The 13,136-nt window shown below is 45.9% G+C and overlaps 2 protein-coding genes across 4 annotated transcripts in view; both read right to left on the reverse strand.

Moving 5' to 3' along the window:
• The window catches only part of TRIQK (triple QxxK/R motif containing), a 328,700-nt gene that overhangs the window by 294,885 nt on the left and 20,679 nt on the right, over window positions 1–13,136 (reverse strand). The window lies entirely within an intron of this gene.
• On the reverse strand, window positions 1,024–7,582 carry LOC140132587 (speriolin-like protein). Of its 3 annotated transcripts, none has more exons than XM_072151531.1 (5): window positions 7,494–7,582; window positions 6,480–6,840; window positions 4,700–4,735; window positions 2,447–2,589; window positions 1,024–1,413 (listed from the first exon to the last, which is right to left on the reverse strand). In XM_072151531.1, the coding sequence occupies exons 2-5, from the start codon at window positions 6,787–6,789 to the stop codon at window positions 1,081–1,083; spliced, it is 822 nt and encodes a 273-aa protein (XP_072007632.1). In that variant the 5' UTR covers window positions 6,790–6,840; window positions 7,494–7,582; the 3' UTR covers window positions 1,024–1,080. The 3 variants fall into 3 exon arrangements, with proteins under 3 accessions (XP_072007632.1, XP_072007631.1, XP_072007633.1); XM_072151530.1 differs by having other exon boundaries at window positions 7,490–7,582; XM_072151532.1 differs by lacking the exon at window positions 4,700–4,735 and having other exon boundaries at window positions 7,490–7,582.

Raw genomic sequence — 13,136 nt, forward strand, 5'->3', positions numbered from 1 at the left:
TTATTCCTGTTTATGTTTTTCCCTGTTTGCATTCATTGCACTTGGCTCATCCCTAATTCCTTCCCTCACAATAAACCTGCCATGTAGTTTTACCCTTACCTATTGTGAGTGTGTGTTAAGCTTAGGCAGGGGTTTCCCGAGTCAACCCCTGGCAGAAGAGGAAAGCCCTCCTGCTGACCTACAGAGCTTCAAGCAAGATTCGGGTGGAGGCACTGCGCCATATTGAGTTTGAAGTCACCATACACCCTTCCTGCAGAGGTAGACCTGAAGGGGTGTTACAAACATGCAGCCCCTGCCCCTTCAGTATATAGCATGCAGTCCCTGTCCCCCAGTATATACCCTGCATCCCCTGTCCCCCAGTATATAGCCTGCAGATGGCTCAAAAACAGTGGGTGCTCACATTCCAATAATGTCAGGGTACTGCTGCTGTATTGTATCTGTCTGGTTATAGAAAAAGACGGTTAAAAAATAAATAATTGGAAAAAAAATTATGTGGGGTCCCCAGCCAGAAACGATACAGCAGCAGTACCCTGACATTACAGGGGTTTGAGTGCCCACTGTTTTTGGGCCATCACAGCCCAATTATACCAACCTGCAGCTGCCCAAGTACCTGATCATCTATAGAGGGTACTGTACCCCGCTCCTCCTAGTACCACTGGTGGTGGTGGGTTCCAATGTAATGATAAGGAGCTTAGTGTTAGCCTATTTATTGACTTACACTAGGGGGAGGGGGGGGCAAAGGCTTGTGTCCATGGGCAAAGCCCATGATATTGCCGTCTGTGTTACCGGAGAGAGTCAGTCATGCGTGCGTGCAGACTGCAGTTCATGACGTCCCCTAAGGGTAACGGGCCCCATAGTACGGCTGCTTCGGCTGTAATTACGCCCCTGGCCCATGGCATTGGCATTGGTCAGCTGTACCGGGCTCCCAGCATGTGTGCCATTCTCATCCCACAAATATAATGTGACCCTATCTGTACATAGCTGGTTGTACTACATTTCTATTGAATACCCCAAACCAGAATATTTGGTTTTACTTATTTATATTGGCAGGAGTATTACAGGGAGTTAGCTATTCGGATCTTACAGACGAAATAGTGGTTTTCCATCTCGCTTGGAAAGCTGAGACAGACACTTCAGCAGAGTAAGGACATTTTCCAGATCGGAGCTCGGCACAGCGCAGTAAGCGATCTTCTTCAGGTTTTCGGGGTCACATAAGCTGTGCATTTCGGTAGAGTCTGAGGGTGGATGCTGCTTCATGATCCCATACGCGTTGACCATTTTCTCCGAGAAGGTTGGATGGATGGCCATGTCATAACCATACTGCTTAAGCGTTTTCATGATCTCATCATATCTCTGCATCATGGAGGTCCGCTTCTTCTCGTCAACATTTCCTGTCGCAGGATCAGTAGCTGCCTGATAAAAATGTTGTACAGTGAGAGTAACATTCATGTGGTGGCCAAGAAGAAGTAATATATGTTTCACTATAGTGATTAGTAGCTGCCCATTGTGAGAAGAACCACGTCAAACATCTCCTCAACATCTAAGGTGCTTGGACCATCATCAATGAGACTCAGAGGTTAGGCATTAGGGTTACCTATAGTCCAGGTATGTGATGGTGGGATGAAGAATTCTTCTGTGATTACTATAATCTAAGAATATTGAGAAGCAGAGGGACTTGTACATAGGGAATGAGGAACATATCATTAAAGAAGTTCTGCTTTTATAGACTCTTATCCATGGGGATAAGTGTCTGATTTCTGGGACTTCCAGCGATCAAGAGAATTCCTCAAAATGTCTCTTACAGATCTTTCTATGCCCTGACAACTTAAAGCTCCCATCAAGCCCGAAAGTGTCAACCCCCATCGGGACCTGTTGTGGCTAATACCTAATGGGGCAGATTTACTTACCCGGTCCATTCACGATCCAGCGGCGGGTTCTCCGACGCTGATTCGGGTCTGGCCGGGATTCACTAAGGTAGTGCACCCGATGTCCACCAGGTGTTGCTGCTGAGCTGAAGTCCACTGGAGTTCACCGAAGTTCACTATCCTATGCTGGGTGCAGGTAAGTGCGTGTGAAGCGACACGCCGTGTGAAGCAGCGTTTTTTCCGAATCCGTCGGGTTTTCCGATGGCCACGCCCCCCGATCTCCATCGCATGCATGCCGGCGCTGATGCGCCACAATCCGATCGCGTGCGCCAAAAACCCGGGGCAATTCAGGGAAAATGGCGCAAATCAGTAATATTCGGGAAACCCGACGGAAAAACGCGATTCGGGCCCTTAGTAAATGACCCCCAATGTGTTTTACATCACCAGGGCCCACAGACTTTCTGCATTGGGCTTGTGACCACCAACATTTTCACCTACGCTGGAACCTGGAGACGGAGCATCATATCTAAACCAGTTTTGTATGGAATTTGAAACTATTTCGTTTGTCTCCCCAATATTACCTCTATGATCTTCTGTGGGATGTTGGCTACAGATACCCCGTACAGTCTTGTGTGATCCGGAAAGATAAACGTCAGTATTCTGCGATCCAGCTGAAAGGCCATCTCCCCTATGATATGCTGCATGAGATAGAGCTGTTTGGAACCTGCGGAAGACAAAGTTAGAAAGTTACCACCATTAGTATACAGGACTCCTAGACCTCCCACGTGTTACCCAACTCATACATCAAAGAGTACAAATTTTATTTTTTGCAAATTTTTTGCAAATCCAAGTTTTGGAAGTGATCTAAATGGGTAATTTAAACATTCTAATGCTTAATATCCCCTGTGGTGGCGCTGCAGGAAGATGTAGAGGTTTTATAAAGAGGCTTATACAGTATAGAGTAGAAACCAGAGGTTTACATACACTATATAAAAAGACACATATGAATGTTTTTCTCACTATCTGAAATGAAATTTAAAAAAAACAAATTAAAAACCAGAGAGGGAGAGAGAGAATTTTAAGGTATTTTTATTACTTTCTGCAAAGTAAAACGTTTACATACATCAAAATTACTATGTATTTAAACAATTTGAGGCAGCCCATATCATGATTTCATGTCTTTGAATTTCTAAAGAAATCAGCCAAGATATCTGGAAGAGAAATGCGGACTTGCACAAGTCTGGTTCATCCTTAGGTACAATTTCCAGAAACCTGATAGTGCCTCATTAATCTGCACAAGGAATTATGCAGAGGGAGGAAAGTGCTAAAGAAGATGGGGGAAGGGTGCAACAGCCTGTGAAGTTACAGCACTAGGGGGCTCTGGTAACACCCCCAGAGAACTTCTGTGTCATTAGCATCATTTTAAAAGTTGATTTTAGAAGGGAGGAGGCCATGGATATAAAAAGATTACCACAGTCACGGTTCCTAGATCTATGAGTAATGCTCCTGGTTTATCATGATGGATTTTGATGGTAGATATAGTATAAAGACAATGGTACCAAATACTAATGAAATGTATGTAAACTTTTGACTTGCAGAGAGTCATAAAATGCCTTAAAAAAATCCATCTCTCATTGTTCTGGAATTTGCCAAATATAAATAATTTTGGTAATCTTAATTGACCTAAAACAGGAAAGGTTTATTCTGATGTCATGTGAGGAAACATACTTGTGTGTCTCTTTATACAGCTCATGTAAACTTCTGGTTTCATCTGTAAGTTATACATGATGCACAATATAGTCGTCTTTTACAATGGATGTTGTATATAGGGTACAATATAGAGATGGTATACAATATAAAGCTATATGTAGGGTACAATATAGAGGTGGTATACAATATAAAGCTATATGTAGGGTACAATATAAAGGTTTTTATTGTAAGAAGTCTCTTACAATACATGTTAAATGTAGTGTACAATATAGAAACACTTATAATACTGTATAGATTATGGGGCAGATTTACTTACCCGGTCCTGACGCCATCCAGCGGCGGGTTCTCCGTCGAGGATTTGGGTCTTCCGGCGCACTAAGGTAGTGCGCCCGATGTCCACCAGGTGTCACTGCTGCGTTGAAGTCCGTCAGAGTTCACTGGAGTTCACCATCCGTTGCTGGGTGCAGGTAAGCGGTAATTTTCGGGAAACCCGACGAAAAATAGTGATTCGGGCCCTTAGTAAATGACCCCCTATATGTAGTGTACAATATAGAAACACTTATAATGTAGATTATATGTAGTGTACAAGTTTTTTTTCAATAAACGCTTGGGGCACATTTACTAAGGGTCCGAACGCCGCACTTTCGTCGGGTTTCTTGATTATTTCCGTTTTGCAGGGAATTGCCCCGGGTTTTTGGTGCATGCGATCAAATTGTGCCGCATCAGCGCCGGCTGGCATGCGACGGAAGTCGGGGGCTGTGGCTGTCGGACAACCTGACGGATTCGGACAAACCTCGGAATTTAAAAACGGAGTTGTGTAGCAAGATCAAGCACTCACATGCACCAGGAAGAAGCAGGTGAACTCCGGCGGACCTCAGCGCAGAAGCAACGGATGCAGGAACACGGGTGCACGAGCGAAGTGAATCACGGCAGACCCGAATCCTCGTCGGACAACGCACCGCGGGATCACGACTGGACTAGGTAAGTAAATCTGCCCCATTGTGTACAATTCTTTTCTTGATACCTCATACATTGTGTGCAATGTGGAAGTCACTCAGAATCACGTGGTGTACAATACAGAGGATTTACAATATATCCCAGTGTACTATATAGAAGTCACTTACTTTGAGGGGAGTGCACTCCTATTTCTTTGCCCTTTTCTGCATGCAGGAAGGGGACGAGAAGAAAGATGGAAATAATTCAAATTATAATTCGATTAATTTGATTGATTTTACCCTTGATACAATAACAAGTAACAATAAATTGTCCATGCTGTATAATAGAAAACAGTAGTGGTTGGACGGCACGTATCGCCTAGTACCGTTATGGCGAACCTTTTAGAGACCGAGTGCCCAACTTCAACCAAAATCCACTTTTTTACCGTGATGTGCCAACATGGAATTTTATACAGTAACTTATTTCTCCCTGTTCTTCCACATCTTTCAATTGTATCGGCCCCCTAAGGCCAACAGTTCAGTTGACTGCAGGAAGATTCAGTGTTTGGTGAACTCTGATGGCCTAAGTGTCCTCAGAAAGGGATCTGAGTGCCACCTCTGGCACCCGTGCCATAGGTTCGCCACCACTGGCCTATTGGCTCCAATACATCCCTGACATCAGCAGTGGGGTTAAGAGATTGGGGCTCATTTACTAAGGGCTCCACAGGCACACTTTCGTCGGGTTTCCCGATTTTTTTCTGTTTTGCGCCGAATTCCGCAGGGATTTTGGCGCACGCGATCGGATTTTGCCGCAATCGCTTTCAGTTTCACGCGACAGAAATGGGGGGCGTGGCCGTCGGAAAACCGGACAGATTCGGAAAAACCGCAGAATTTAAAAAACGAATTGTGAATTAATCACTCACATGCACCGAGAATAGGTTGGTGAACTCTAGCGGACCTCAGCGGACTTCAGCGCAGCAACGACACCTGGTGGACATCGGGCGCACGACCTTAGTGAATCGCCGGAAGACCCGAATCCTCGTCTGAGAACGCGCCGCTGAATCACGACAGGACCAGGTAAGTAAATCTGCCCCATAGAGTCGGGGTGATATTTTAAAGTCTGAGATCTGAAATGTAAAATCTATGCCAACATCCTAGTTATGTCCTATTGATAATATTGGGTTCTTAAAGGGGTTGGCCATGTTTCCTCATGTTTTGTACAACGTGTGTAAGTAATAGTCCAGTCTAGTAATAGTTCTGCACCTGCCTCCCGTCTTTTACTTCATCAGCCAAACATTCCCGTCCATATAATGGACGCAGATTTGTTCATGAACAGCCAGTTAGAGATCACATGACCCAAGCTCTGCGGCCATTTTGTGGCCAGGAATGTCCGACTGATGAGGTAAACAACAGGAGGCTTCACCCTACTTATCAATGACCTAATATCCTGCCCCCCACACTTACACACACATGAGGTACATGAGGTAAAGTGGCCAACCCCTTTAAGACCCTAGTATGTTCATGACCTCCACATACTCATCTTTTCTTTTCTTTTGATATTCTTTTTATTAGACGTAAACACTGAAACATACACCCTTAGGCCTCATTCACACTGCCGCATGCGGGGCGCATATACGGCCGATATACGTCCCCCATAGACGGCAATGGGCGCATGGCGCCCTATGGGAGCAGAACGGTGCAGCACATGTGCGGCACCATACCGCTCCGTACCCCGTGAAAAGATAAGACATGTCCTATCTTTACACGGCACACAGCGCCGTGCGCCATATATCCCTAACATAGCACAGCGGGCACACGGCAGCGCTCACCTCCTCCCCTCTCCCCGCGTGCTGCCTTGTGCCCGCTGTGCTATGGTAGGGCGGGCAATGAAAGTGTGCATGTAGCCTTAGTAGTAGTATATTATATGAATCCAGGGTGACCATGTTTTTTAATGTACATCTTTTCTTACCCGTCCCTGTGCCAGGGCTGTCATTTTGTTTTGCACCTTCTGTTTCGTCCTTCTGAGCACTATCCAACCTGGAGTTCTTGGAAGGTCTTATTCGCTTGGTGTCGCTATCCTCATCTTCCTCGTCCAGTTTGAGGTCTGTCATATGACGCTGTATCTCCTCTGGATTGCTGTGTAATTTTTCCAGGTTGGTTCTCAGATCCACATTTTCCTGTAGTAGAACTAACATCCTCCTAAGTTCCCTATTCTGAACCAGTAATTCTACATTTTCGCCCTTGATGACTTCTGTCTGGGGGGCGATGGTCAGATCCATTCTTTCTGGTTTTAGGAAACCTTGCGTCTGGGTGGATGATGGCTGCTGTCACTACGGAGACAATGAGAATCAAGGTACAACACAGAGCAGCGCTTTATGACATCACCCTCTTCTACGTAGGTCAAAGGATGTTGTGTAGGTTTTACAAGGTGTCTGAATAAGACATAACAGTTTACAGATAGGCCTGATACATTATGAGGAGGTTACGTGAATAATAATGAACCAATACAATGGGGCACATTTACTAAGGGTCCATCGGATGCATTTCCGTCGGGTTTTGCGATTTTTTCCTATTTGCGCTGAATTACCCTGGGTTTTTGGCGCTCGCGATCGGATTGTGACGCATCGGCACCGGCTTTCATGCGACACAAATTGGGGGAGTGGCCATCGGACAACCCGACTGTTTGGGACAAACTGCAGAAATTAAAAATCAAATTGTGTCGCAAGATCAGCACTGGGAAGAAGATGGTGAACTCCGGCGGACCTCAGCGGGGGAAGCGACACATGCAGGAAATTGGACGCACGATCTTAGTGAATCGTAGCAGCTCCGAATCCTCGTCAGACATTCCGGATCGGCGGCATCAACGGGACGGGTAAGTAAATGTGCCCCATTATGTTTTCAGCAGGTTGCTATATCCTAAGATTGTGGAACCTACAGTAATTTAGTATAATATCTAGTCATAAAATACACCAGATTTACCAACATGGAGGATGCTGACTGATAAGTCTTCACGTGTCTATAGCAACCAATCAGGGATCAGCTTTCACTTCCTAGACAACATTGAAAAAATGTAATCTGAGATCTAATTGGTTGCTATAGGCACAATGACAGTTTACAGTTAGGCCTGATACATTATGAGGAGTTTACATGAATAATAATAAACTAATATGATATGCATAGCTCCCAACTTTTCCAGATGAGTAAGAGGGACAAAAAGGCGCCGTGACTTTACACGCCACCGTCAAAGATCTGTTACAATGTGCCAGATCATGTGCAAAATCCCCATATTCTACTATACTGTAGTAATAGCAGAACACGGTAGGATCAACCAGGCAACCTGAAGTTTAAGTGCCATAGGGGTCTAAAAAAATTATATAAATCATAAAACATGTAAGGTATCGTCGCTTCTTAATACAGGCAGTCCCCGGGTTACATACAAGATAGGGTCTGTAGGTTTGTTCTTAAGTTGAGTTTGTATGTAAGTCGGAACTGTATATTTTATCATTGTAATCCCAGCCAGAACTTTTTTGGTCTTTGTGACAATTGGATTTTAAAAATGTTGGGTTGTCATAAGAATCAATATTAACACTACAGCTTCATTACAGACACATTTTATAACTGTTATAGCTGATTATTGTAGCCTAGGACTAAAGTACAGTAAATTACCAATATCCAGGGGTCCGTTTGTAACTAGGGGTCGTATGTAAGTCGAGTGTTCTTAAGTAGGGGACTGCCTGTAGTCCCAATTTATCAATATTAAAAACAGAATATTCCCGTCGGGGGAACCCTGTAATGGAAAATAGCCCCAAAATGTTTGAAACACAACTTTTTTGCAAGACATAAAAATTTGAATTAAAAGCGATGAAAAGGTTGCTCAGTCCCAAAAATGGTATTAATGTAAACGTCATCTAATACCGCAAAAAGGACACTTTAAACAGCTAAATAAAAGTTATTGGTCTCAGAATATAGTAAAATGAAGAATTTTTTTCTGTACAAATGATTTTAAAGGACATCTATCACCATTTTTTGGGTTTTATACTGTCCTCTAACTAATGCTCGTTACCTGTAGGGGATGTTCTCGCTTTTTTCTGCTAGTCTCTCGGCTCCTGCATCGCAGTAAAAATGACTTTATAATCTTTGCAAATAGTGCTGGAGGCGCTCAGGGTGACGTCACCGCGCTCCTCGGCTCAGGTAAGTATAATTTTTCCCCGCTGTGCTCACTGCTCATATTGCTGTTTAACCCCACCAACAATGTATAGTTATGTACAGGCGGTCCCCTACTTCAGAACACTCGACTTACATACGACCCCTAGTTACAAACGGACCTCTGTATATTGGTAATTTATTGTACTTTAGCCTTAGGCTACAATAAACAGCTATAACAGTTATCACTGGTGTCTGTAATAAAGCTTTAGTGTTAATCTTTATTCTTCTGACAACCCAACATTTTTAAAAGCCATTTGTCACAGAGACCAAAAAAGTTCTGGCTGGGATTACAATGATAAAATATACAGTTCCGACTTACATACAAATTCAACTTAAGAACAAACCTACAGACCCTATCTTGTATGTAACCCGGGGACTGCCTGTATATAATTGGGGGGCATATTCCACTCCCCCAAGACGAGTATGTCCCCCCCTAAAGAACAAGCATGTCCCCCCCTAGACAATGAACATGTCCCCCCTAGACAATGAGCATGTCCCCCCTAGACAATGAGAATGTCCCCCCTAGACAATGAGCATGTCCCCCTAGACAATGAGCATGTCCCCCCTAGACAATGAGAATGTCCCCCCTAGACAATGAGCATGTCCCCCCTAGACAATGAGCATGTCCCCCCTAGACAATGAGCATGTCCCCCTTTGTGGCTGCGTGCCCTTTTTTTTTTGTGTGTGTTTTTTTTTTTGTCTTCCAGGACCGCATCTGCTGTGGACTTCGGATTTGAAGGATTACGTCGATGACCAACATTTCTAACAAATAAAATGGTCATTGGGGGTGTGTCTGCATTTTTGTTCAATAAAATTTTCTATTTGTTAAAAACGGTGTGATTTTTTTTGCAACACTCTTCATAGTTTTCCACAGTAATAGTGCTGGCTAGATAACGGTGCTCATTACTAAGGGCTGGCCTTAGTGTTTGCTTTAATTTTTTTAGCAAATTCACACTAATGCTCATACCATTACGCCAGTACCCACCACCACCAGGGGTGCCGGGAAGAGCCGGGTACAAACCAGTACCTGACCCTCTATAGATGGTCAGGTAGTGGGGCGGCTGCAGGCTGTTATTGTTCTGCTGGAATAGCCCCCTAACAGTGGCCTATCCCAGCTCAGTAATTGCAGGCTGCTTCTTTTTTATTAAATTCATTCAAAAATAGCATATGACAATTAAAATCAATTTTAAAAAGTGCATTGGTATATTTGAGAACTCAAGTGGACATCACACCAAGTCAGTGGGGGTCATTTACTAAGGGCCCGATTCGCGTTTTCCCGACGTGTTACCCGAATATTTCCGATTTGCGACAATTTTCCCTGTATTGCCCCGGGTTTTTGGCGCACGCGATCGGATTGTGGCGCATCGGCGCCTGCATGCACGCGATGGAAATTGGGGGCGTGGCCGTACAAAAACCCAACGGATTCGGAGAAACCGCTGCATTTAAAAAAGAAGTGTCGCGGGACACGCACTTACCTTCACCAAGTATAGGACCGTGCATTCCAGCGGGCCTCGGCGGACTTCAGCGCAGCAGCTACACCTGGTGGACGTCGGAGGAACTGCCTTAGTGAATCGCCGGAAGACCCGAATCCACCGCAGAGAACGCACCGCTGGATCGCGAATGGACCGGGCAAGTAAATCTGCCCCAGTGAGTTCACATAATTGCAAAAAACTGTACATGGTAGTGTCCCCACCCCCATGTATGAAATAAAGCAATAGGTATCTAGAACCAAAACATAAACCATGTGTAAGCAAACACTAGAGATGAGCGAACATACTCGTCCGAGCTTGATGCTCGTTCGAGCATTAGCGTACTCGAAACTGCTCGTTGCTCGGACGAATACTTCGCCCGCTCGAGAAAATGGCAGCTCCCGCCGTTTTGCTTTTTGGCGGCCAGAAACAGAGCCAATCACAAGCCAGGAGACTCTGCACTCCACCCAGCATGACGTGGTACCCTTACACGTCGATAGCAGTGGTTGGCTGGCCAGATCAGGTGACCCTGGAATAGACTAGCCACTGCCTGCGCTGCTCGGATCATTCTGTGTCTGGATGCCGCTAGGGAGAGAGCTGCTGCTGGTCAGGGAAAGCGTTAGGGTGTTCTATTAGAATAGTGTTAGGCAGGAGTGATTCTACAAGAACCCAACAGCCCTTCTTAGGGCTACAATAACGTTATACTTTTTTTTTTTTTGTTTGCTTGTGGCTGGGCTTGCTGGCACTAGTAGTGCAGCTAGTACCATATTGTGAGGAATTTGCAGGGGGACTTGCTACCGTTGTGTTTAGCTCTTAGTGACACACATATCCACCTCAAACACTGAAGTGGGAAAATTTATTAGGGGTAGGATTTCAATTAGGCACAGTCTGGCAGTTTCTTTTTATTTTACGTTTATTTTTTCATAACTCAGCGTCATCTCATCTGGCATAGTAGTGTGCTTTCATACTTGGCTAGAAAATAGCCAAAGGAGAATCCAAACGTCTTACTTGCGCCTATAATAGCGTTATATATATTTTATTTCTGGTTGATCTGCTGGTGGCTGTACTTGCTGCAGTGCATCTACTAGCCAATTGTCAGGAATTTGGAGTGAGACTTGCGACCGCTGTGTTTAGCGCTTAGTGACGCACATATCCATCGCAAAGACCGAAGTGGGAAAATTTATTAGGGGTTGGATTTCAATTAGGCACAGTCTGCCATTTCCTTTTTATTTTACGTTTATTTTTTCATAACTCAGCGTCATCTCATCTGGCATAGCAGTGTGCTTTCATACTTGGCTAGAAAATAGCCATAGCAATAGGATAGCATTGTTTGGTTTTAAAAACTAAAAAACACAAAAAAAACTAAAAAACACAAAAAAACACAAAAAAAAGTTTAAAAAAAACTTAAAGTTATAACTTTCATTTTCAAAATGTTTAACCCGAGGGCTAGGGGTAGAGGACGAGGGCGGGGACGTGGGCGTCCAACTACTGCAGGGGTCAGAGGCCGTGGTCCTGGGTGGGGTGAGACACCACCTGCTGATGAGGGAGCAGGGGAACGCCGCAGAGCTTCATGTCTGAGGTTCATGTCTGAAGTTACTGGGACTCGTGGTAGAGCACTGTTGAGGCCAGAACAGTGCGAACAGGTGATGTCGTGGATTGCCGACAATGCTTCGAGCAATTTGTCCACCAGTCAGTCTTCCACGCAGTCCACCCATGTCACCGAAATCGGCACTCCTCCAGCTCCTGCACCTCAGCCTCCTCCCCCCCCAGTCTGCCCCCTCCCAGGAAAATTTGGCATTTGAACCGGCATACTATGAGGAACTTTTTTCTGGACCCTTCCCACAGTCACAAACCACTTGTCCGGTTGCTGCTGAGCAATTTTCCGATGCCCAGGTTTTCCACCAGTCGCAGTCTGTGGGTGATGATGACCTTCTTGACGTAGTGGAAGAAGTGTGTAAAGAGGTGTCCGACGATGAGGAGACACGGTTGTCAGACAGTGGTGAAGTTGTTGTCAGGGCAGGAAGTCCGAGGGGGGAGCAGACTGAGGGATCGGAGGATGATGAGGTGACAGACCCAAGCTGGGTTGAGAGGCCGGGTGAACACAGTGCTTCTGAGACGGAGGAGAGTCCTCGACCAGAACAGGTTGGAAGAGGCAGTGTAGGGGCCAGACGGAGAGGCAGGGCCAGAGCAGGTGCATCAGCGCCAAATGTGTCACGTAGTGAAGCTCCCGTGGCGAGGGCTCCCGCGGCGAGGGCTAGATTTTCAGAAGTCTGGAGGTTCTTTAAGGAAACACCGGATGACCGACGGACTGTGGTGTGCAACCTTTGCCAAACCAGGATCAGCAGGGGTTCCACCACTACTAGCTTAACTACCACCAGTATGCGCAGGCATATGAATGCTAAACACCCCACTCAGTGGCAACAAGCCCGTTCACCTCCGGCCGTGCACACCACTGCTCCTTCCCCTGTGTCAGCTGATAGTCAGCCCCCTGCCCAGGACCCTGCCACAAAAACCCCATCGTCGCCTCCACGATCCTCCACAGCATCCACCAGCGTTCAGCTCTCCATACCCCAGACGCTGGAGCGGAAACGCAAATATAGTGCAACCCACCCGCACGCCCAAGCCCTTAATGTCCACATCTCCAGATTGCTTAGCCTGGAGATGCTGCCCTATAGGCTAGTAGAGACCGAGGCCTTTCGCAACCTCATGGCGGCGGCCGCCCCTCGGTATTCGGTCCCCAGCCGCCACTACTTTTCCCGATGTGCCGTCCCAGCCCTGCACCAGCACGTGTCAGACAACATCATCCGTGCCCTGACCAACGCCGTTTCTGACAAGGTCCACCTGACCACGGACACGTGGACGAGTGCTGCCGGGCAGGGCCACTATATATCGCTGACGGCACATTGGGTTATCTTGGTGGAGGCTGGGACCGAGTCTGACCCTGCGGCTGG

This window comes from Engystomops pustulosus, chromosome 5 (genome assembly GCF_040894005.1).
Source record: "Engystomops pustulosus chromosome 5, aEngPut4.maternal, whole genome shotgun sequence".
Lineage (NCBI taxonomy): Eukaryota > Metazoa > Chordata > Amphibia > Anura > Leptodactylidae > Engystomops > Engystomops pustulosus.

Excerpts from the sequence above, each read along its gene's own strand:
- LOC140132587 (XM_072151531.1), bottom strand. The coding sequence starts at position 6,789 with ATGGATCTGACCATCGCCCCCCAGACAGAAGTCATCAAGGGCGAAAAT. Across the intron at positions 4,736-6,479 it reads CAGCCCTGGCACAGGGACGG|AAAAGGGCAAAGAAATAGGA; the intron begins GTAAGAAAAGAT and ends TCCTGCATGCAG. Across the intron at positions 2,590-4,699 it reads AGGAGTGCACTCCCCTCAAA|GTTCCAAACAGCTCTATCTC; the intron begins GTAAGTGACTTC and ends TGTCTTCCGCAG.